At 36.6% G+C, this 26,349-nt stretch overlaps 2 protein-coding genes across 2 annotated transcripts; both read left to right on the forward strand.

Annotated features, from left to right (window-relative positions):
- The first annotated feature begins 920 nt into the window (after positions 1-920).
- On the forward strand, positions 921-20,117 carry LOC116301072 (AP-3 complex subunit beta-2). Its single transcript, XM_031710071.2, is given in 32 exon segments — positions 921-1,108; positions 1,232-1,307; positions 1,479-1,553; positions 2,533-2,628; positions 3,236-3,331; positions 3,535-3,599; positions 4,324-4,390; positions 4,943-5,125; positions 5,957-6,136; positions 6,605-6,702; positions 7,600-7,654; positions 8,010-8,081; positions 8,551-8,613; positions 8,808-8,940; positions 9,421-9,473; positions 9,670-9,726; positions 10,146-10,256; positions 10,806-10,871; positions 11,937-12,044; positions 12,813-12,891; positions 13,168-13,286; positions 13,714-13,798; positions 14,038-14,148; positions 14,551-14,690; positions 14,907-15,003; positions 15,415-15,508; positions 15,510-15,540; positions 15,948-16,133; positions 16,814-16,856; positions 17,081-17,165; positions 17,556-17,653; positions 18,510-20,117. Coding segments are annotated over 32 exon segments (3,201 nt in total). The 5' UTR covers positions 921-1,022; the 3' UTR covers positions 18,803-20,117.
- Positions 20,118-20,729: 612 nt separating this feature from the next.
- On the forward strand, positions 20,730-25,325 carry LOC116301075 (retinol dehydrogenase 7). Its single transcript, XM_031710074.2, has 4 exons — positions 20,730-21,111; positions 22,555-22,737; positions 23,145-23,384; positions 24,433-25,325. Exons 1-4 carry the CDS (start codon positions 20,766-20,768, stop codon positions 24,651-24,653), a joined length of 990 nt encoding a protein of 329 aa, XP_031565934.1. The 5' UTR covers positions 20,730-20,765; the 3' UTR covers positions 24,654-25,325.
- Positions 25,326-26,349: the final 1,024 nt, after the last annotated feature.

Raw genomic sequence — 26,349 nt, forward strand, 5'->3', positions numbered from 1 at the left:
ATTTGCCACTGAAAATTTGTCTCCACAGATGTGAAGTTATTCAAATGATTCAAAATATAGTCCATCTCCATCAAGATTTTTACCACATTCCCGGCAAATTTCTGAAATTTCCACCAAAAGGACCATCCATCATATTTACTTCCGGTTGTCAATTTCCTTCACGCGAAATAGTGTTCATAACTTTGTTTACATTACTTCGCATGAATCAGGCTGACATTGTTTCTTCTTTCAATTAATGGCTAGAAAACGATTTTAATAACAGAAGGTACGACATTATTGAGAGATTCTTATTTTAATTTTAAAATTAATCACGATTTACACGTTCAAACACTCAACAAACGGCTTCAACACGACTTCAACATGGCATGATTTCCGGTAGCTTCACTATCGAGGCAATCCGTCGGGAACACGAAGGTGACGTCATTTTCGGGATGTCGTTTTGAGTCTCGCGAAATAGCCTCTACCGTTTGAAGATGGCGCGAAGAATAACACCTGAAATGACTTATGGGTAAAAAAGAGAAACGACACGGAGAAACACTGGGCTCTAGTCGTCTAGCAAAATAAATTATATATAAATTAAAAGAAAATTTATAAAAAAAAAATTAAAGAAGAAGAAATTAGGTTGGAGAACAGAATTTAAAGGTTTTTATGTTTATTTAATAAGTAAAATAAAATGATATACTTAAAAAAATTAGATTTAAATTATTGGAGTAGAAGAATGATATAAAAGAATTATCAAAAAATAAAGCAAAGGAAAAGAAGAAATGAATTACAAAAAGAAGGGGAGAAAAAGAGAAAAAGCTTAAAAGACTTTGAAATTGCGAAAGTGGAAAAAATGCGTAAGGTTGCATTGTGGGTAAAAATATCGAGGTATCGGGGAAAAGCCTGGGTACCAGTAGCAATTTAGCCAATCAGAAGTGAGTATTTGGTGGGCAGCCATTTTGTCTTGTGATCTTTCTGTACGAGGCGTACAACATCAATGCCGAAATCTTAACTTTACACCACAATTTCACGCCTTCAAAATGTCTTACAACGACGAAAAGCCGTCCAGAGAAACCGACATCCCTGAGACATCCATTGGTGGCCTTTTCTCGGTTGATTTTAAGAGGTAAGGACATTTTTTACGCGATTGAAATATGGGTCATCCGAGGTTGCCGGTCACGAGACGTGGTAGTTACACTCGAAGGAATTATTTTTTTGTATTTTATATTATTCTTGTTTGAAATCACAGGCATGATGATTTGAAGTCAATGTTGGATAGCTCAAAGGATAATCTCAAGCTTGATGCTATGAAAAGAATAATATCTGTAAGCAAGAGATCGTAAAATTGATAAATAGAACAATAATTTACATGTACACAGCTGATCTATCTCTATATCAACACCTCTCGTGTTTGATGTCCTATCGTAAACGTGGCGAAATATTATTGTTTAACTAGAAAACCGAAAGTATTCCTAATTATTATTTGTATTAAACAGTCGATGGCTACTGGTAAGGACATGTCGGAGCTTTTTCCACCGGTCGTCAAGAATGTAGCATCAAAAAATGTGGAGGTGAGTTCTATAAGCTAATATGAGAAATTAAATCTCAGAAATATAAATTAAGGTTAATATGGTTCGTTCCAGGAAGTATATTGATGTGTCTGTTCTATTAGTTTGAAGTAAGTTTTTGTTATTGTGTCATAATTGACATTATTGTCTAGGAATTTAGCTGATGTACTTGAGTTTTAGGTCATTTCAGCAGGTTCTATTGTTATATGTCCTAAAGTAGTTCTAAGCATATAATTTTTCTTACAAAGTGAAAGTTTCTAATGCCTTTTCCTTTGGGCTATGAAGCTTATTTTTTGTTATGGTGTGAAAGATTTTAATGACATATCTTCAAGTGTACATATGTGTTACATATACTTCTTAACAAAAATACTCAAGTAAATCCCACATGGCTGTAATATTAATATTAATATGATGATGATGATGATGATGATGATGATGATGACAACAATATCCTTTTGTCAATGAATATCTTTCATATTTTTTATTCATTTTTTAAATTTTTACATGCAATCAATATCCAGATTCATTTTTTTGAATTATTAAAAAAAATAATGAAAGCCTTGATTGCCTAATTATGACAGCTATTTCATCAATCATCTTAGGCCCCGTCCACACTATGTCGGATAAATTTGAATCCGAATTTTTATTTATTTGGTTAGGCCTACCGTCCACACTAGTCCAGGCGAATCCGGAACAATTCTTCACCGAAAACGAATTTTCGAAATGGAAACGAATAAATAAAAGTTCGGATTCAAATTTATGCAGCATAGTGTGGACGGGGCCTTAGACAAGGCACTTTTGCAGATCATACTGTGCTCAAGATGAGGCTAAAAAGAAGTGTGGCTTTCCCCTACATCTTCTGGCCTCTCCTCAATCACTTCTAAAGTTATTAGAATGCTAACTAGTGCCCTTAATCTACTCTTTTATTAAGCACCTATTTCTGGTGAATATGTTTCAATATTGTAATGTTTTTTATTTACAGCTCAAGAAACTGGTTTATGTGTATCTGGTGAGATATGCTGAAGAACAGCAAGACCTGGCTCTGCTTTCCATCAGTACTTTTCAAAGAGCACTCAAGGTAATACGTTATGGAGATAGAATAATTCCTATTTTATGTGGTCATGTCCTAAAAATCTTGAAATTGCAGTCAGGAGTCATTTTTTAAATTATTTTTACTTGTTTTCTCTGACTTTTTAAATGTTTACACCTAGACGTTTTGATCCCTGACCACAGATCTTCTTGAGTATAACAATGTTTACACATGCACAAGATTTTAAAATAGCTAGCTCACACTGTTTGTTCTCACCAGGGCCCGGTTGTACGAAGCCTAGAGAGCGCTATCACATGGATAAATCTTATCCAAAGATAAATTTATTTGATAACACCATAGACTTATCTACTGGATAAGGAATTATCTGCCGGATAACGCTATTCAGGCTTCGTACGACCGGGCCCAGCATTCTATATATTTACAATTATATATTTCATGTTCATACAAGTATATATTTCATGTTCATAACAGCATCGACTTATCCACTGGATAAGGATTTATCGGCCGGATAGCGCTATTCAGGCTTCGTACGACTGGGCCCAGCATTCTATATATTTACAAGTATTTATTTCTTGTTCATTACAATTCTTTATTATACCTTGTTACTCATACTGGATACATGTATCTTTCATAGGATCCAAATCAGCTGATCCGTGGTAGTGCACTTAGAGTGTTATCCAGTATCAGGGTCCCTGTTATTGCACCTATTCTTATGCTGTCAATCAAAGAGGTGGGGAATTTTTTTTTCTTATTCTGATGTATTTTATTATTATTTGTTATTATTCTTTAGTCACAGTTCTCCTAACAAACTTCTCTTGTTTTCTGCAAATCCTCATGTGCATTGCACATAGCCTTCATCACCATGAGCATATTTTTATTTTATTTCTTCATTATAAATGTATCACTGATGAACTAATGGTCCTATTTTAACAGGGTGTGGTTGATATGTCACCTTATGTGAGGAAAACAGCGGCTCATGCTATTCCTAAGCTCTACAGGTATACTTTAATCTAGTGCAAAGTATTTTGCTAGTGCTTCTCATACTATCAAATATTATTGATGTAATAAAAAAAAATCACTTTATTTAAGTGTCTACTTGTTCTAGCGCTTTCGCACTAATTGGGGACACTCACATGTTGATTTTTACGGAGGGAGAAAACCGGACAACCCAGAGAAAACCCTCATAGCATAGGAGAGAACAACACATCAAACAAACTCAATTCACATGTGGCGACCGCAGGGCTCGAACCAGTGACCCAACCCTTTGGACTCACAGAGGTGAAAGACGACGCATTAGCCGCGAACGCCAGCCATGCTACCCTAAAATAAAATGATCTCTAGGCTTATGTATGGCTAACTTATAGAGTTTAGAGTGTTGGGTTATGTGAATGCAGGAAAACTGTGTGAAAAGCCCTCAAATCAAGGGAAGATACATGCCCTAGCAAACTTAAATCACATGTGATGCCCATTTCAGGTATCAAACATCAGACCCCAGCACTGTGGCTGTTACTTTTGTGCAAAAACATTAATTTATGCAGACTGAATGGAATGGAATGAACAGAAACATTTGTGCAGAAATATCAATTTAACAAGCACACAAGGGAGAGTTCTAAGTGGACCATAGGGGAATAGTATGATACTAAAATGGCTGCAAGGGAGACTAAAGTAATTAGCATTTCTCAATTCTCTAATTTTTTTCTTGAAACCAATTTTTGTTTTCAGTTTGGACCCTGAACACAAAGACTGCCTCATTGAAGTTATTGAAAAACTGCTGAAAGACAAGACCACTGTAAGCCATTAGCATGTAAAATAACCATCATGATAATATAAGTTATAATAGTTTAGCCACCCTATTTCAATACCATTATTTATTGCTGAATGAAACTAGAATGGCAAACAAAATGAAACTTTTTTGAGATGAATATACGACAGACTGCTCTTATGACAACCTTAAAAATGTCTGACGAATTTCATCAATAGAATGTTTGATGAATTTCTAAGTTCATTTAATTGGTTTAGCAACTCACTCATAATTTTCCACTTATTTGAAATGACACATACACCGAATCGAAATAAGGCAACCAATTTGAATAACTATTGTTGCACACAGACTAGCGACTGACTAGCCTCTCATACACTTATGTGATTCAAATGATTTTATGTTTCCTCATGAACACAAGGCTAGTCAGTTGCTAGTAAGTGCAGAACAATAATATTCAAATCGGTTGCCATATTTTGACGATTCGGTGTATAGAAAAGTAGGATTTTTTTGAAAAGTGAATGCATGAAATTTAGTGACATTATTTGTCATATTACCATATTTAATTATCTATATTTGCAGCTTGTTGCTGGTAGTGCTGTCATGGCATTTGAGGAGGTGTGTCCAGAAAGAATTGACCTGATCCATAAAAACTTCCGCAAACTCTGCAACCTTCTGATTGACATTGATGAATGGGGTCAGGTTGCTGTAATTCACATGCTAACAAGATATGCTCGTACGCAGTTTCTGGATCCTAACAAGGAGGTAAGTATCATTATGTGTTCAGTATGTAAATATTAAGTAAATATTTCAAGACCTGGGTTTCTAAAAAAATGGCCAGATATCAAACAATGACTGGCCAGAACGGGGACTTGCCTTACTGGACATTTTGTCCAGTTACATTATCAAAGTCACATATCAGCACGTGACTGTTTGTTGCAAAAGGCCTATTAGACGTGATCATGACCAGCAACTAATCGGCCATTATGTGAAGTGCTGAATACCAGATTCCAGTCAAAGGACATGGGCTGCATTATTCAGTCCATTATTGGATTGTTTCATTCTTCTTTTAATCAAAATTAAATTTAACATTTATTGACTTATAACAAACATGTTTTTCTTTTTATTATTATTTATTATTTATTTATGTTTAACAGTTGGTGATGGCATGTTGGAATTTAGTTGAGCTGATATTTGATTGGCTAATTTTGCTCCATTTTGACAGTTCATCATTTTTTTTTTATTGTCAAACATGCCATAGAGTTCAAGACTTGAATTTATTTTTGAGTATTATATGTACGTTTACCTTAATGGAAGATGAACAGGAAGAGTGAATTGAAAAATTCAATGAACTGAATAATGCAGTCTAGAGGGACACTCTTTGTGTCATTTGACTGTAAATTGCAGGACAAAAAATAATTTTAGTTCTCATGAAAGTAAGAGTTGTTTGCGGTTTTTTTTTTTTGACATCCAAATCGAACTGCTCTGAGAATTAATCTGTTGCAAGGGGTCTATAAGACAATAGTGTATGTATGGTGTGTATCTTAGTATATTACTATCTGCAAAGTATTTGTAAAACTCTATGCATAATTATAGGAAAAGGTGACTGTGGGAGAACAGCCATTTTATGAAAAGTCGGAAAGCAGTAATGATGATGATGATGATGATGATGACAAAAAAGAAGAAAAGGAAAAGAAGAAAATTTATATCATGGATGCAGATCACAGACTGTTGTTACGAACCTGTAAACCCATGCTGCAAAGCCGCAATGCCTCTGTAAGTATACTAGACATTTTCAAGGTCATGGTGTTAATAATTATGACGATAGTGATGAGGATGACGATCACAAGGATGATGATGATTGTGTTCTTGATGATCATAACAGTGAAAAAAAATGTTGATGTGGTGATGGTGATCATGATGGTAGTGATCAATGAGATGATGGTGATGTGAAGGATAAAGACAATGATGTTGATGATAATGTTGACAATCATGTTGATAATGATGATTATGTTAATGTTGTCAACAATGATGATAATATTGAGGATAATAATGATGGTGATGATGATGATAATGATATTGTTTATGGTGATGATAATGTTGATGATTATGATAATTTTGATGATGATAATAATGGTAATGTTGATGATGATGATGGTAGTGATGACATTTCCCTTTCAGAAAACCATACCTAGAAAACATTTTATCTGGCAACACTAACAGCAAAAAATCTTTATGTTTCAGGTTGTTGTGGCCGTAGCGAGAATGTATCATCATTGTGCTCCTTCTGGTGAAGTTACCATTGTCGCTAGGGCTTTAGTTAGAATCTTGAGAAGTTACAGGTATGTGGTATATATAGTAGTAATAGATTTTATTCCATAGTTCCTGCAGACACATGAATTTAGTTATATTGATGTGTTGTTCTTTCCTTCCATGGGGGTTTTTGCCAAAGGGGTTTTTCTCACCGGTTTCCCTCCCTCCACAAAAGTTGATACTTATGTCACAAGTAAAATTGTTAAGGCCAAACAAAAATATAAGTGTGTTTCCTTTTGCACTAGAAAAATAATTGGGGTTGGTAGGTCAGATTTTTTTTACTGATACAACAGTGGAAATGAGCTTACTGGGAAGCCTGTGGTGCATTTGAGAATGAAAATAATATTAGGGTTGTCAAAAATTGGCAAGAAAATTAGTGTCGGTCATGCGACAGGAAACACACTTACTTTTTTGTTTGGCCTAATATATACTGTAAGTTTATGATTGTGCGCAAGTAGCAGTGAGTGTGGAGTGCGGTACTTCAGCATTAGCCTTTTTTTTTTTTCCATTTCAGACCACATGTCATTCTTTAGGAATAATATTATTTGTTTGAGTTTTATCCATATTCATTTGTCTTCTCATGCACAACCATTAAACAAAGAAATGATGCCCTAAGGAATGAATGACATATGGTCTGAAATGGGAAAACATTACATCCATGCAAAAAAGGTCTATTGCACCGACCAGACATGTACATGTATTTCACAGGACTCAGACAAAAAAAAAAGACAGCTTTCCACATACTGCACGGCTCTCTGGAAGAGCATTATTTAATGAAGGGATTCCGTGTTTAAATAAATTTACCATACCATTCTGAATAGCAAGGCACTGTAATGTCTAGTTGTTCAAGTGTTATTTTTAAGTGGCTACTTTTGGTCTACTTATTTAAATAACCACCTAAGTCTTATATTCTTATTTTTCTTCAGAGAAGTACAGACTATTGTTCTCAGTAATATCGCAACAATGTCATCCTCAAGAAAGGTATCAATTAAGAAAGTTATTTTAAAATATTTATGTGCATTACTGTATTCACCACCACTGTGTAGTATACAGAATTGTTGGGTCACTCAGGTAATTGTGTCTGTCTGTCTTGGTACCTTGTTGGGCGGTATTGGACATTTCTGAAAGAATAAAGTTGCTCACAGAAATCAAACATTTTTGGGGCCATCATGTTGTCTTTCACATCATCTTAATTGCTTCAGCAAGTTCCAACATTGCTCAACAAAAGTTATTGTGTGGTATACTGTAGTTTGTTAGCTTGTTTGTTGTTGTTGTTGTGGTGGTGGTGGTTGACAAATAACAGGCAGAGTTTTAATCAAAGGTTTTCTATTTGTAGGGATTATTTGAACCATATCTGAAGAGCTTTTTTGTTCATGCCAATGATCCAACACACATCCGTCTACTCAAGGTAAGACAGAAAAAAGTCAGATTCTCGTCTTTAAAAGAATTTAAAATGTCTCATTTTTTGTCAAAGAAGCAAGGGTGGTGTGCCCACTAATGCACTGCATCTCACTAATGTGACCCAGGTTCAAATCCTGGATTCAGTATCACCTGTAGCTAGAGTTGCATGTCAGTTTCTCTCCTGTTCTCTTGAGCTCTCCCTCTTCACTTGTACATTCTAATTATTGACCTTTGAGCTTTCATTTACTTGGAGCCTGGATCTGTTGTTATTTTCGGACCCTGCTGTGGTACAACAGCAAAAGCTTAAGATTATAGATTATAGATTATTGGATTTTGAAATTGTTGCTGGATGTATTTATACAAATTTCACAATGATTATTAATTCATTAATGCATGCATCTATGGATATGATTTTAGCAGATTGAGGTAGTGGTTCACAATAGCAAACACATCTGAAAAGTTATTTTGTTTTCCAGCTTGAAATCCTTACAAATATTGCTGGAGAGACAAGCATAGGAACAATTTTAAGGGAATTCCAGGTAGGCGCAACAAGGTTATTTGAAATATTCATGGTTGTACGTAAATAAATGGGACTGTTAGACGTAAATGTAAGACGAAGGTTACTGTGCTATGTGACACACTGTGAACACTTCCATAAGTTTTTCATTTCTTTTTGACATTTGAATTGTGTGCTCTACCAGCGTTCTAAATTAAATTCCTATTTTTTACTCAGAGCTACATTTCAAGCTCAGACAAGCAGTTTGTAGCATCTACTATTCAAGCCATTGGTCGATGTGCATCTAATATACCTGAAGTAACAGAGACATGCTTAGCAGGGCTGGTGAGACTCTTATCAAACAGAGATGGTATGTAAAAATCAACATACATTAATTTCTATAGAATCTCTAATAGTGCTTTGCGACAACTGGCTTAATCTGATAGAGTTACTAAAGCTACATATTTCTCGCTTTAACATTTCCAAAACTTCCTCATAGTGTGCATTGACCCACAACAAAACTCGAAGAAGTACTGAAACTGTCGACCATATGTTGGCCGAACAACGCTCAACACATGGCCGATGGTTGGCTAATATACGGCCATCACACAGCCGATAGTCAGCCAACTCTTGGTCAACACACAGTCGATAGTCGGGCGACTGTTGACCAACAGCCGGGCAATTGTCGACCCACACATATTGGCTGGTCATGAAGTACACAATTACCATCCAAAATATCTGCATTCTATATAAATAATTATTGTTCTATGAGTTAGGGAAGACTAGCAATTACATCAAGAAAGTAACATCTAACTAAAGTTCTATTACACATGATGATTTTATTTTACAGAAGTGGTGGTCGCTGAGAGTGTCGTGGTCATAAAGAAACTCCTTCAACTTAAGGTTAGCAGAAAAAACATTAAGATTATTTAAATACAAATTTGAATATCCCCTTTATTAGGTGACTCGTAAGAGGAGCAAAGACTCTGCAGTACAGTTATATAAAATACATATGGCCATCATTGCATGGTCAAATTGGAGTAAGGTCTAAGTGGCATACAGTGCACAATAAACTATTTATTATATTGTTTTATTCCAGCCAAAAGGAATTTCAGACATTATTGAGCATATGGCAAGATTATTGGATTCCATCACTGTAAGTCATTAACTACCTATTCATTGGTTCGTTCATTGGTCTGTTTGTATGTTTCTTCATTCGTATGTTCCTTTGTTCCTTTGTTCATTTGTTTGTTTGTTTGTTTGTTCATTGGTTTGTTCATTTATTCATTTCTTCATTTCTAGAAGATACAAAAGGGGAAAAAATTTTTTCCCCATTTCAAGGCACTTATCATTCCCTAGTGAATAAGATTCTTTGTTTAAGTTGTATCCATATTCATTTGTCCACTCATCCACAACTGTTACTCAAAGAAGTGATACTCTAGTGAATGACACATGACATTAAATGGGAAAAACATTACATCTGAGCCAAGGAGGTCTATATTTATTTTATTATTATGTTACTAGGCTTTTTGAGAGTTGCTATTCATAATTGATCATTAATACAAATCTCACCAGGTTCCCATGGCAAGGGCTAGTATTCTGTGGTTGTTGGGAGAATATGCAGAGAAAGTCCCTAAAATTGCACCTGATGTGCTAAGAAAATCTGCCAAGTCATTCAGTGCCGAAGTAAGTTGTGGTGTTGTCAGTATTTATCCTACGCCATTGAAAACACAGCCAATCAGGATGTAGGAAAGCCATTGTATATTTGTTGGTATTTCACCCTTCCTTCTCATCATGCACTGTGCTTTTATATATTTTATATCGTGTGGGATAAAGTAGAGCACAAAAGAGGCAAGTTTAGGAGGCGAATTTTAACAGTGTTTATCTTGCTTTTCAAGCAATAAGCAGCAATTTCCTATTGCTTCTATGAAATATTTTGGGATGATTTTGCACAAGGATTTCTCTGTCCTTTGATATAAACACCATAGCCAGCAAATAATTTCACACTAATAATTATTAGTGTGCTTGTTTTATCTCGAATATTTTGTCCAGATAATCAGCATGTGTGTTATATTTCAAATATTTTATAATCCAGGGTAAGCCACTCACAACCATTGAATTAGTAAGTATATGTACAGTCATATATATCATGTTCTATACTATGTCTATTGAAAGCATTAGTTTTTATTTTTAGTTCAGTGTTAGTAATATTTCATTCCTTTTTTCCCCAACCAGGAAGACATAGTCAAGTTACAAATTCTCAGTTTGGGAACCAAGCTCTCAATCACCAACCCTAAACAGGTACAAGAAAATACAACATATTTTTATGAGTAAATTCAACAAGAATGTTTTAGGCTGCAGTTCATAATGTATGGTAGAAGGGGGGGCAGGTGAAATTTAGGGGGATCGGGAAAATTTTGGTAGGAAAAAGGGGGGATGGGCCAATTTTTATCAGAGAAATGGGGGGGGGGGGGGGGGGGGATGCACAATTTTTGGAAGAAGCTACAAGCCTTGCTTAGGGGGGATTGTATATTTTTGCATGACTTTAAGAGGGGTTTTGAGAATTATTCTGGACATTTCAAATTTTCACCTGCCCCCCCCCCCCCCCCCCCCTCCCGCCATACATTATGAACGCAGCCTTAGCTTGTGTCTACTATAACAAGCAGTTGCACAGTCAGGTTTCCTTGTTTTTTAGATAAAAAATCCAGATGTCTATTGGTAATATGATGCATCTGGGAGAGTCACTGATGTTTCTATCACAAGGTTTTGATGAAATTCCGTAGGCACCTGCCCTTGAAAATAATGTCATGGAAAATGTTATGAAAAATGTGATGTCACAGTAGGCATTTGGGTTTATTTGTCATCATTTCTAAATCAAAACACTGATTACAATGAGAAAACAAATTTACAATAACCTTTCTATAAACCCTGAGTAAGATAATTATGTTTTATACAGGATATTTTACTACCCCAGTAAATTTTCGTATATTTAATAATACCTACTATGACATCACACTCATAAGCGTACTGGAAGTATAAACCTTGATATCTCCAAGATGCATCACTCAAATCATATAAAAATATTTCACCATTCGACTATTTACTTCATGTAGAATCAATGCTGAAAATATTGAGTTAGGGGTCATAGGCACTTTCACTGGAACACATGAATATTCTGCACAAAATTGAGGCTAACGCTGAGTAACAGAGAACTCCAAGCCGGAGTATTGAGAAGCGCTATGCAGCAAGAGTCCTATACTTTGATATTCAAATTTTTAGCAACTTTTTTTACCTTTAATTTGTATACTTAATAAGTTGAGAGCAAGCACCAGTATTCACTTACTATTGTGTTTTATTTGTCTTCAGACCAAGACTCTTTGTCATTATGTACTAAATTTAGCAAAATATGACCAGAACTATGATGTCAGAGACAGAGCCAGGTTTATCAGACAGTTAATACTCCCTGGAGAATCGGTCAGTATGGATCTACAGCATTCCTATGGTTTAGTTATAACAGCCAGCTTCTTATTTGCTGAGACAATATAATAGTATAATATTTATTTAATAGTCTTTCCTTTTTTTGGTATTCAGTTGAATTGTTGCTCTCATTAGTACTTAAAAGTACTATGATTATACTACAATTTTCCCATGTCTTGTGCCGTTACCATTTTTGAGGTGCATTTCCAGAGGAATAATATGCAGTCTGGGAACTTGTTCTGAACTTTTTTTTTTGCTGATGTCAGTGCTAGGAAACTTTTTCTATTCCTTTGTACAGCTCAGTGGGTTTGAGCTTGGACTTTGAAGTTTGCTTGTTTACAATAAAGATGGTTGTTTTATCGGGCTTTCTTACTCATTTTTTCCCCATACCTACTTGCAAGAACGTTGTCATACGATATTAGAACATTAGTGATTTAGTGAAAAAGGAATACATTAGAAGACAAAAGAAAAAGTTCAGCTTCAGTGATCTTCTTTTGTTTTTTAATATAATTCCTATCCCACTAAATCACTAATCATTTTTCGTATGACAATGTTCTTGCAAGTAGGTGTTATACAAAGCTCTATTTTATCCACTTTCATTCATAAAATTATCCGGCTGTAATACACAACTAGTAGTGTAATAACCTCTACATGGAAATGGCAATCAAACATTATTACTTTTGCTTGTTTTCTTGCTTGCTTTCTTGATTGACTGATTGATTGATTAGGTTACCATCTTATTATATGCCGTTCCCACAATTACAGGCAGGACACCTACATAAGCACCTCAAGAAAATATTTTTGGCTTCCAAACCTCCTCCGGTAATAGAATCAGTATTCAAAGGTGAGAGAGATCTTTCGTTCTAATTGAATATGTACACGTGTGGATGACAAATATAATAATGGAGGTTTGTTAGAAATACTGTTGACTTTATTCTTTGTGTAGTTGAATCTAGAGTTCTCTTATCTTGAACCTCCTGGAGCCCAGTAAAATGTTCAAAGGGGGGGTAAAGATATCCAGGTTAAAATTGTAGTGATGCAAATTCATGCAAGTTCGAGATATCTGGCTGTCCATAATAGTGAAAGTTACATCAACTTATCCACTTGCTCTTTCCTTCAGATCGGCAGGGATTCCAGCTGGGTTCTCTGTCACACATAATTAATGCAAAAGCCAATGGTTATCAAGAATTGCCTGACTTCCCTGAAGTTGCACCTGACTCATCTGTCAGAAATGTCGAGGTAAAGCAAAGTACTTGAATGCAGTTATTATTGTTAGACAGTCCCCTTGAAAGGCATTTCTTGGAATCTGGTTTTGTTGAATTCATGTTTTCTTCCCTCTGCAAAACCTATTATAAACATGCTAAATTCAAATTCAAGCTTTGCGTTAGCTGTGACCTGACTTTGATCAGCCAAAAGGTTGTTTCATGGTTTGATCTGTGAGTTAGCTGTGACCTGATTTAGATCAGATGAGAGGTTGTTTCAGGTTTTGATCTGTGAGTTAGCTGTGCCCTGACTTTGATCAGCCAAAAGGTTGTTTCAGGGTTTGATCTTGAAGTTAGCTGTGCCCTAACTTTGCTCAGGACGGAAGTTGTTTCAATGTTTGATCTGTGAGTTTTGATGCTTGTTTCAGCGTATCAATAATATTTGAAAAATCTTTGACTTCCAGGTTGAACCAGTTTGGCAGTCAAGTACAAGCAAGAAAAACAGAAAGCAAAGCAAGAAAAAGACGTTCTACTCTGATTCAGAATCAGGTATAGTGACTCATCTTGCACTCCACACTTGCCTCCTAGCAGTAAGCTGATAAGTGCAGAAGTCCCTATTTAAGTAACTTGTATGCTGCCTGAACCTAATAGGGCAGTCTGTGAATTAGTGCAACCTTCCTTGTTCTGGACCCCCTGTGTGGCTTAATTGACTCTCCTCACCCCAATACATAGAGTACTGCTCAATGGACCATTTACAGATTTTTTGTCTTGTCATTGTCTTGTTATAGAATCAGAATCTGGCAGTGAAAGTGAGAGTGAAAGTGGAAGTGGAAGTGAGAGTGAAAGTGAATCAGAAAGTGAAGAAGAAAGTGAAAGTAAATCTGAATCAGAAGAAAGTGGTAAGTCACTATCCCACTTTTCACAATTACTGTGTTATTGTTTTACCTGTGCAATCCTAGTCTGCATCTTTGCACACTTACCCTTCTCTGATTTGGATCATTTAAAAAAACGAAACAATAAAAGTGGGTCTAGTTCTGGACTACCTATCAAGACGTCAGCCAAATCTTTATTGATCTTGATTCTTCGTAAAGGACGAAATGAAGCCACAGAAATCAGCCACATTGGCCTGAGTTCAAAATTGGGGGAAACATGGCAAAGTATTCATAAATTCCAATGTCACAATCAAAATTACATATTACATTTTGAAAATCTTTGGACCTTAATGAACGCATGGGCACTATACATGAAATTAAGGTCAAGGGATTAAAATAAAGGGATTGAAACTGAAGTATTTGTCACAGGTTCTGAATCTGAGGAAAGTGATGCTAAAAAGAGTGAAAGTGAAGAGTCAGACAAGTCTGCTACTGTGTCTGACACAGAGAGTGAAGCGTCATCAGGCAGCGAATCTGAAGATGAACTCCCCAAGCCAAAACCTCAAAAGGTAGATGTCAAAGAATTTTAGTTTGTTTTTTCCCTCAAATCCAGGTTGCAAAATTTTTGTACAAGTTCACCCACAGGGAGCCCGGCTTTGGAATCTGTACATGAATAAACAACACAAACAGACCAACTCACCAGGCCGCTATGAAATCATGTGCACCCAAAAACAGCTGTAATGTTGCATCCTTTTGATAAGAATTACCCTACATTTCCACTTTAGAACACACCATCAAAACCTACTAAAGCCAAGGAGACCAAGGCTAAAGAGAGTCCAAAGTCTAATAAAACTCTGGATCAGTTGTTAATATTTGATGACAGTAAGTAGACAATCGTTTGTCCTAGTATTTGTATAGAAGGACTGTGTATACACATATTTATATCTGAGAAAAAGTTCCAATAGTAGAGAAGCAGGTAGTAGTGAGAATGCTCGCCTCTGCTCTTACTACTACGACAAAGGTTTGATTCCTGGACTCTGTGTCGTATGTGAGCAGTGTTACTTGTTGTTGGTTCTCTCCTGAGCTTCGAGGTTTTTTTCCTGGATTCACTGGTTTTTCCCCCCTCCGCCAAAATCACCTTCTAAATTCTATTTCAAGGAGGGTGTAAGGTTTGTTAGCCACTGCTTATACAGTTCTACCCTTCAAAACAGTGACCATTGTTTTAGCGGTTAGCCATGTTGTGAAATGACTAAACAATTTTGTTTGCATAAATGATTTGTTATTTTTCCACAGCGAATGTAACTGGTAATGACTCCAAACCTGCAACAGAAACCAATAGTGCTTTTCTGTCACCAACTCTAGCTGCTGATATGGAGTCTCTGTCTGTTGAATGATGTCACACCTACTAGCTTATCAACGGTATGCTTTCACATCAGTTTCAAGTTGTTACATATAAAATTGGGTGTTGCTAAAAAAAAATTCAAGGACGTTTTTGTCGTTTTTGCTGCTCTAAGCGTGGGCAATGAAAAAGCTCACCGCACGAACACGGTCATGACGCGGCAAGGCATACGCCAGACCAATTACATTGCGCGATAATTTACTCTTCATCCAATCAAATGCCCGAAACACGGCTCGGAACACGACGCGGACACGGTCACGCCAATGTCACGGCACTGTCCGACCAATCACATTACGCGAAAAAAAATCCCCCATTCAAAAGTCTAGAAAGCATCAAGGTCGCAGCAAGGCACGCATACGGCACCGTCGTTTTCACAGTCATACAAAAACTACTCTATAACGAATATATCAAATATTGTCTCTTTCAGATGACCAATAGCTTTTCCCATTCCAAGTCATACGAACTTCTTCACAGAATGACTGGTAATGGTCTTAGCGCAACCTATCGCTTCACTCGTGGTCCATGTATCTACTCAACCACCATGATAGCCGTGGAATTGACCTTTACAAACTCTAGTGATGCTGCTATCTCTAATATCCACATAGGAGACAAAGTAAGCATATATGTCGCACGAAATAACTGGGTTCTAATTAAAAGCCTTGCTCACGTCATTCCTCCTTCCGCTGGCTCTGTATTTATATTTTCAAACGGAAAATGGAACACTATCTTTGATAATTTGTGCATTTGAGCCATGTTGGTTGAGCTAACAAGAGAAATGGAATGAGAATGGGAAGCATCGGTGGCGTGCGCTGCTAATGCGCTGCCTCTCATCAATGCGGCCCGAGTTCGAGTCCTGCCGATCTCGATGTCGTAAGTGAGTAGAGTTGTTTGTTGATTCTCTTCTGTGCTTCGAGGGTTTTTCTCCGGATTCTCCGGTTTTCCTCTCTCCTCAAAAATCAACTCCTAAATTCTAATACGATCTTTGGGCTTTTACCTAGTTTGGAGCCTAGCTCTGTTGTGATTGTATCACGCTGTGATACAACAGCGAAAGCTTTGTAGATTTTGTAGAAGCTAATGAGGAATGCTGTGTTATTATATGGCGGCCATGACGTAGCGTGCACCCCAAGGATAACTTCTCTATAAAACTGAAAGCCTCATCTGTTGTCAAGCAAAGTAGACTGGTCATTGGGACATGCAATCTACAAAACTTAGTCAGGGGATCTGCTTTTACGAAGTGGAAATCCTGCTATTACTGTAATTAGTTGATTTTCTTTTTGTTATTCTTTTCTTCAGAAACTAGGAGCAGGTTTGAAATTACAAGAATTTCAAGAAATTGGTAAGAAAATGAAATCTTCAATATCAAAGTTTTAGGTACTTTAAGTATCTTTAGTTCTTGGGACGCAGCCACAGCACTCAAAATCCCTTGAGATATAAATGACAATGAAACAGCCGCCATCTTGGTTGATCTAACAAGAAAAGCGAATGAGGAATGCTTTGTTATCGTCAACCAACATGGCGGCACCCCAACAAAGTTGCTTAAAATCCGTTGTGTTTCTTCAGGTACTCTTGATCGGGGAGCTTCTATTTCAGTGTCAATAGGAATAGACTTTAACGACACAACACAACCAGCCACATTTACCATCAGGTAAACTCAGTTTTCGTTTACTTCCTGTGCCGTCTAGAAAAAAATAGCAATGCAATAGAGGGGGCGCATGCAAAAATTGTATCAAATGGGGTGACCCAGAAATAACAAGTCCCTCCCCCCACCTCTCTAATGACTTGCAAAATGAACCAAGCGCGATGACGTGTTATACCAACACGTTTGTTGTTATGCGTATTTCAGCTATTATCTTGGTAATCTCTTTTGGAATATAAAAAGATATTTTGAAAAGGATTGTGGCAGTTTAGGTATGAAACGTCATTAGGGTTAGGGTCTGCACTGAAACTGTACGCCTGTAGAAAGAAAAGCTTCAACTGGAACAGCCCTCTGTGTATGATGGTTTTTAACTCTTGATACAAATATATTTCGTTGTAGCACGCCAACACGTCAATTCCCGGTCACCATTAAAGCACCAGTGGGTGAGTTACTGGGCGGATCTCCTATGGCAGCCAAGGAGTTCCTTGCAAAACAATGTAAGTCATTAGAAGTTTCATACATTTTTCACCAAGTGTATCTAGTTGGGATTTAGGACATTCTCGTACCCAGACTCTTCTGAGCTTTCTAAAGAAAAATCGAAGGTACCTTGCATTAGACTTCAGGTCCCGTTTCGCACCCTCGTTAGCTTTCTAACAAAAAAATCGAAAATCTCGTTGGAAAATTGATAGAAGTGTTTTGGAAAGAGTGTGGTATTTAGCACTCTTATGCTCAGGTCAAACGTCGAACTTCACATGAGCCGAACCTAATGACATCAAAGAAGACCACCTTGTTGTCCATTGTTTCACAATTAGGTTCGACTTAAGTGAAGTTCGACGTTTGACCTGAGCCTTAGTCAATTGGTTATAGATTATAATCATAAAGAGAAATAGTTTGGGCGGGGATCGCTCCACTGTTTTCCCATTTCAGACCACGTGTCATTCTCCAGAGTATTAATCTTTAACGGTTGCGCATAAGAAGACACATGAATATTGATGCGACTCAAACAAAGAATCTTATTCTCAAGAGACTGACACGTGTTCTGAAATGGGCAAAACATTGCGCCCAAGTAGAATTGGTCTATAGACCTCCTCGGCTCGAGCGTAAGTTTTTCTCATTTTAGACCATGTGTCATTCCCTACAGAATAAGATCCTTTGTTTGAGTTGTAACCATGTGCCTTCCCATGTGCAACCGAGCGCAATCATTAAATACAAAATGACACATGGTCTGAAATGGGAAAGCATTACGCCCGATTTGAGGAGGTCTATTTTAAACATCCCAAAATCACTTTCGTCTAATTAGGGGCCCTTTTTTACCGCATAGTTGATTTAACCTCCTACTTATTTTTTTTACAGCAAAACTAAGAGGGATGAATGAAACCTCGTTAAAACTCGACCTCCCATCAGATCGGTGCACACGAGAAGAGGTTTGTTCTCGCGTGAAAGAAGCAGCTTGCGTGACGCCTGTCGACCTGGACGATGAGAAAACATTTGGATTTGCTGGCAAAACAATTTGTTCTGGTACACCAGTCTTGGTCACGGTCAAAGTTGGTGAGGGTGGAAAAGGGAGCTCTGTGACAGTTAACTGCGAAAAAATGGTCATCAACTCGATGCTTGTCAAAGAAATCAAGACATCATTGCTACAGTAAAACACTAGATTAATTAAAGATATATGTATCTCATATTAATACCTTAACAATTTTCCTATGACACAAATTATGATACGCGTCAAATGAAATTATAGTGCGTGACGTAACTTGCATGTCACGGCTTCGAAGTTTTATACATCATTGCGTGATGTAAAATCCGTAAAATAGCCTTTAATAGTATTGCTGGGTTTCACTTGATGTCATTCCTTGTCTCGTGCAGAATGTTTATCAACTGTACCAAAAGCTTTCAATAGAATTCTTTCTGGCTGACGGCACATTGGAACAGATAATGAGATTCAAAGACTTTCATCAGCTGATTGAAACCCAGCAATTCGAAATAGATGTTATGTTCGTACGTCCATATTGATTTTTGTTTGAATGGTTTTGATGACTTCACCATTCATCTGATCTCAGATATCGTTTAAGTACTGTACGTCCATGATTTGGCAAAAATTACCTCTGAAATCTGAGGTTTTGGCGAGAGAAAGAGTGCAGAGAGCAAGGTAGGGAGATCAAAAATGTACAAGACAACTTTTTTTGTTGAAAAAAACTAGGGAAGATTTATACGTAAATTTGTAGGTTTGTGATAACGAAGGTATGTTTTAAGAGGAGTCTTTCTAGGGTCCTTAGTATCGAAGGTAACCATGACAAAATGTTCGAGACAGTAATCTATGGTCTGATTTCACATGACCAAATTAGGAGAAGAATTTCCCATACTGTAGTGCATTATGGGATCCCTCAAAAAATTAGGAAAATTTACCCATAATGCCCTGCTTGATATTAGAGTGAAAGCATTTAACCCGTGAAATAAAAATTATTAGTCAACGTGTAATAGTCAAATAGACACAAATGAAAACAATATAATTAGGATCTATTAATGTGTATTAGTCCAATATCTATTTCACGGGTGTATTGACTTCACTCTACGTAACGTTTCTTGTGCAAAAGATAAAAGTTATTTTGGTTATAGCTAGCGCCTTCCAAGTATTCGTAGAATTTTTAAAATTTACATTACAAAAGAAAACGTCGAGTGTTTTCAATAACCATGACGAGAAAATATTGGATTGATATTGCAATCAACACTTAGAAAGTTACAACTGATTTTAAAATTCTGATGTGCGGTTGGTTTTAATTGCTAACTTCTTATCCTTTTCGCTTTCATAAGCCATTTATTTAGTGCCTAGATAAACTGATTTGACGTTTTGAATCTTTCAATATTGTAAAGACATGAAATGGAACTAGTCAGACAAAGGAAATGATTCTATAAATTGTACAGAATTAAAGTTGGCATGAAATAAAAGAGAAGAGGTTTCTAGTTCGTGTAGCATTTGTTACTCGTAGTATTTCCTTAAAGTGCTTATAAGCCTTTGCACAATATTTTCAGAATTGATACTTTAGATAGTGGGTAGTTGATTGTGAAAATATTTCGTCATTTGAATGTCGGGTTGTACGTCATAGTCATTAACATATTGGAAATATAAACCTTCGTATCTCAAAGACCTGACGTTCAAATGACGAATTATTTTCACAATCAACTATTCACTATTTAAAGAATCAACTCTGAAAATATTGTGTAAAGGCTTATAAGCACTTTAAAAAAACACCAAGGCTTTTGAAATTCCCATTGTGAAAAGTTATTATTATTATAGTATTAATTTTATATTGTTTTTAATGAGACATCGGAATGTGGTGAGGTATTTCCGGACACCCTGAAATAGACCCTTTGCCAAAATAGCGGCCGCAAATTCGAATGATTTAACATTAAACTGAGTGAAAAACCAATATACCAGCACTTGAAAGAGTACCATTACTTTAGCAAGCCTACGAAGATTCATTATGTCAGGTGTTAAGAAAACTTGATTTGAAAATAAACAAATTTACAGACGTTTGTGTATCTGGGGGCGTAGCAGTATAATTGCGCAAGCGCGCAATAATACGCTATAGCTCAGCCCGCAAATCAAACATGACTAAGCCGGAGTGTACTTCATGCCTTTTGTGGTTAATTCCTGCAGTTCTTTTACTCGTATACATTGTGGTGAGAAAATGTCTAAGTTTTCAAAAGGTTAAAAATATTAGCAAAAAGTTTGTGCTAATAACAGGTTGTGACAAAGGATTTGGCAGGCTCGCCGCCATCGAGCTAGATTTGCTGGGGTTCCAGATCATTGCTACATGTCTGACCACACAAGGCAAAGATGACTTAGAACGAGTATGCAGTCAGAGGACGAAGGTTTTTCTACTGGACGTGACTAAAACTAAGCAAATAAAAGAGGTTTATAGTGAGGTCAATCGTTTTATACCCAAGGATGTTGGTAAGAATATATTTTTAAGAATTTATCACTATACTCAGAGATACACCAAAGAGCTACGAAGTTGACACCGACAAAGACCATGGGAAAATATTTGTTTTGATGCTCAAAGCGGGACTAACAGAATGCGAAACTGACTCTTTACGAGCTATTATCGTCGTAGCTATTCGTTATACGTGCCGTCATTGTTGACTGGACGTCAGTGCACATCACATACAGACACGTTTCTTCATGCGTTTCAGTAGTCCTTTGAAGACGTTATTTGTGTCGGTCTCTTATCCCTCCCCCACAGGGATTAAAGACCGACACAAATAAAGTCTGCAAAGGAGGCTAGCGTTTCAGCCGTTATGATACAAAAATGATTTTGTGCGCCATATCGGTTCTCAGACCGTACGTCAGTTACGGGCGGAACAACAACTGATAAGACAACTTTATTTGCTTATGCTATTATAAGTTTACATACACTCAATTGAAGAATCGTTGTCAGGTTCAGAAATATAGAACATAAAAGCTGAGACTGAAATGGCACATGGGAAATGACATAATTATATTATAATTTATTCATTTGCGCCATCCATGCAGTCGGTTTATAATGCCAAACGCGTATTAAAAACAGTGGATGATGCCACGGGTCGCCGGTCACAGCATGCATCTAATTAACGTACTTCGCATGTGCCATTTCGGTCTCAGCTTCTATGTTCTATGCTTCTGAACCCGACAACGATTCTTCAATTAAGTGTATACATGAGCTAGTATAACTAGCTATATATTTATGATAGTTTAAATACAGTTGTCATTCAAAAATATATGCTTTATAATCACTAAGCTATGATTGGCTATGTGGAATGAGTTGATCAATGATTCCTAACCTATATCCGATCGATATTCAATATTCGAGCTTAAGTCTTCGAGTAAATTTGAAGGATTAAACAGAACTAGAACTACATCTATAATACGTACAAATAAATAACGTAAATGTATTGTAGTCATTATAGGTCATATTGCATTTCCCTATTCTAAAACAGGATATAAAATTTAAGAAAATTAGCAAAGGGGATATTGAAGCACCAGGGTGTGTCCTAGAGGTTTGCCGCATCAAGGGGAGGAGCACTTTAAATACCTTCCTCAATATACAAGAAAAGTCCATGTTCAGAAATCTGTACGCTAACAAAAGAGGCTTTACACCATCATGTGATGGCAGCCATGTTGGATGAGAGGAACGATACAATCGTTTTACATAAGAAAGAATTTAATTCCCGAGAGCAAAGGGATTTTATTGTTCTGCCATCTAACCACAGGCAGTCCAAGCTGTATTATGGGCATTGGGACGTGAAAGTGCAAAACCTCTATCTCGACCTATAATGCTATCTTGGGTTCTCAATAAGAAGCGATAAAGAGTAATTTTGATGGTACGTGGTACTGATCTGATTATTCAATTCTCTCTAGGGTTGTGGGCTTTGATCAACAATGCAGGTATATTCATACCAGGACCTGTTGAATGGCAACCGCTGGATGCGTTCAAACGCACTGCAGACGTGAATCTTTGGGGAGTGATTGACATGACTAAAACGTTTCTACCGCTGGTTAGGAAGGCCCAGGGGCGCATTGTTAATCTTTCTAGCATCGCAGGTAATATAAAAGACGTGTTTATTTTCGAGTATAATGCAGCACACTTGTAGCTAGCATGCACTGCATGATTTAGAACAATGCGTCTGGTTAATCAGACTGTTTGACGTTTTTGTTGTTCTTGAAGTAATTCATAAGCCAGCGTAGCCAATCAGTCAATTAAAATATCCCCCAACTCCCTTTCTCCTAGACATCTTGGATGGGTAAAACCCATTGACATTTCTCCCCATTGATTCTCCGATAATAACTCCCAAAGCTCCCCGCCTCCCTCCTCCTCAACCCCCCTTCCTCCCCGCGCGCTATTGGCGAGAGTTTAAACAGAATCAAGAGACACATGGTCCAAAGGAGACACTCACGCTCCGTGTTCATCCCTTGTTTATCTTTAAAATATGAGCGATGCTTTGTTTCAGGGAGAATGCCCTTTACATACATGTCTGCTTATTGCATAACCAAGTTTGGAGTCGAGACATTTTCGGACGTTCTAAGAAGAGAGGTGAAACCATTTGGGGTTAAAGTGATACTCATTGAACCATCAGGGTATAAAACACCCCTAATGAATGAAGAATACATGAAGATAAGCTGGAATAAAGAGTGGGAAGATTTGAGTGACGAGGCAAAGGACGTTTACGATGACGAATACAGAGGAAAAGGTAATGATGAATTAAGATGATCTGCCCTAGCTTTATGGCTCCCCGACTAGATTGGCATCGATAGACGGCACAGAGCAAAGCTATATAAGTTTGTACTTACGGTCTCTCGAGCTCTCAAATAAAAAGCATATCAAAAATTATGGGATATCATCCCTTATATTTTTTTCGAGTTTTCTATCACTTGGGCTTTCCGAAAAAAAAATATCAAGAAAGATATCTTGCCGTGTCTGATATACTTTTGATATACTTGTACATATATATGGAAGCGGCCATAATTTTTGCAAATGGCTGTATATATATATATATATATATATTTATATGATATGATATGATATGATATGATATGATATGATATGATATGATATGATATGATATGATATGATATGATATGATATGATATGATATGATATGATATGATATGATATGATATGATATGATATGATATGATATGATATGATATGATATATATATATATATATACACTCGATTGCAGAAACGTTGTAGTATAGATTTATACATTTATACAAATACCTAATGAGATGCATATTGCAATTTTACTTTTTTAACCCTCAAAATCAATTGATTTATAATCTGTAGGATATAAAACACAAGAATAAAATATTTTGACGTTCACTGAATGAAACAAATATAAAATAAAGCGAGTTTTCTGTTTTGCATATCATTAAATATACTGAATAAATTAGATATATGTATAAATGTATATTACAACGTTTCTGCAATCGAGTGTATATATATATATCCTTTTCACTAGAGGGGGGAGGCGTGTGAGTGACTGTGTACATATTAAACAGAGCGAACCTCCTGTGCCGTTCGTAATCAGGTCTCAATCTGCTTCTTTGGAACCCCTTTGTATAATAATTTTTTGGTGGGACAAGGTCCCCTTTCTTATCTACATAACTGAAGAAAGAAAGTGTATAAAATTGCCAAGGCTATATTTAGACCAACCCTCCGAGGCGACGAATTCCTGAGTCATATTTCTATTATCCTTTTACATCTTTTAAAATTTTCTATTTTGATATTTTTCTAGCTTTCAAAGCTTTACGTAATACCTTTTCAACCGCAAGCGATGACATAGGCATGGTAGTGAAGGCCTTGGAAGTTGCAGTGACGTCAAAAGCACCACGTGATCGTTATCTAGTTGGACTAACTGCAAGTGTTTTAGCTTTTATCGCGTTTCTACCTTCAGCAATCGTTGATACGTTAGCTAATTTTGCTGTTCCAACGTCTTTTGGTCGTAAAAATAGCTAGAATGAAGAAGGGACCTCGGAACTCATGGAGGGAGAGACTTGGATAGTGTGTATTTTAGTGTACATGTTTTGTTGTTGTTGAGGGGAGGGTATAAATACATCCACCATAAAATTTCAGTCTCTCGGCACACCTATTCACTTTCAGTGGTATGCCTTATTAGCAACAGAAAATGAACTAAGACAAGGTATTCCCCCTATTGCCCTGTACACGCCGAAAGCTTGGCAAACACGACAGAAAATTGAAGTGGTAATTTGTTCAACTTTCTGGAGTATTTTTACATTTATTTTCCAAAGTCTTCGACCTACATCGTCATCTTGAGGGCAGATTTGAACATTTGAACATAAGAAATCACAGGTAGCCCAAGCTTGGTTTCTGGTGGGGGAGCAAATCTTAAAACGGGCTAAATTCAAAAAATAACCACGCAGAGCCAAAGAAGTGCTATTTCTCAATGATCGGGTAAAATTTCGAGGCCTTATTTCACGTTTCAATGATTTTATTGAAATTTTTGATGAATCTCCATACATTTCCTTATAACAGGACACCACAGAAACCAAACTTGGGCTACCTGTGAAGAAATGCACTAGAAAACGTTAGCAAACAGCGTAGAGCGCGCGCGTACTATGCGCGTGCAGAAAATCAAACGATCAAATAAATGATAATCATTGGATGATATTTTCAGTGTGCACATGATGGGGCACGGTGATTCCTTCTCATAGTTCATATTTTCTTGGTATTAGGCATATTGAATCTTGATATTAGCCTACTATAATAAAAGCAATAGCATGCCCCTCCCACCAATATTTTAAAAAGATAATATTGTATTGTTTTTAGCAACAATTTTAAACTAATAGCCATTGTTCATCATATGCAAAATGGAGTGTAATTTTTAATTTATAATTTTTGATCTTTAATGTAGTCACTTATGTTATATACTCCATAAAACAAATCCTGCAAGAATTAGCTTTGGAATGGTCATTCACATTTCTTTCTTCCTAAATCCTTACTAGTACCATCTCCCTGCCCTTTTTCTCTCCTCCGTTTCTCTCTCATTCCCTTTCATTGAATAAAATCTTTCTGTAGCCAGTCCCTTTGGAAGAATTCGCGTTGTTCTTGCCGTGTGGGACTGAAAACGAAAGAAAACCGCTGTACATTCTGAGCCGAAGGAAAAAGTAAAAGATAGTTGGAAAACTGTTAGAAAAATAGTAAAAAGTTATGGAAAATAAGCAAAATAACGATGATCAGAAGCCACATAATCAAATAAGCGATACTACACAATCGACGGAAATATCAAGCAATGAAATAGAAGATAACGCGAGCCGAGAAATCACACAAACGGATCATCTAAACAAAAAACTTTTGAATGCTTTTCTTGAAAGAATGAATACAGCTAGTGATGTCCCTCGCGTTGAAAGGATCGACACATCTGATGACACAGCTGATCATGGACAGAATCATATGAATGAGAATATGATAAATGGTGTAAAAGACATAGAGATCAGTAATGAAGAAGATACGATGGAATAACACTGATGCTGGTCTTTGACATCTACATATAAACAAACTGCAGAGATATATGGTAGTATAGTATATACTGGTCTTTGACATCTACATATAAACAAACTGCAGAGATATATGGTAGTACAATCAAGTTTCAGTGCTCTAGTTTCAAATGAAGATGGCTTAAACGATCATCAAA

Source organism: Actinia tenebrosa, unplaced genomic scaffold (assembly GCF_029948245.1).
Source record: "Actinia tenebrosa isolate PJP-AT-01 unplaced genomic scaffold, QUT_ActTen_1.0 PGA_scaffold5__44_contigs__length_20552954, whole genome shotgun sequence".
NCBI lineage: Eukaryota > Metazoa > Cnidaria > Anthozoa > Actiniaria > Actiniidae > Actinia > Actinia tenebrosa.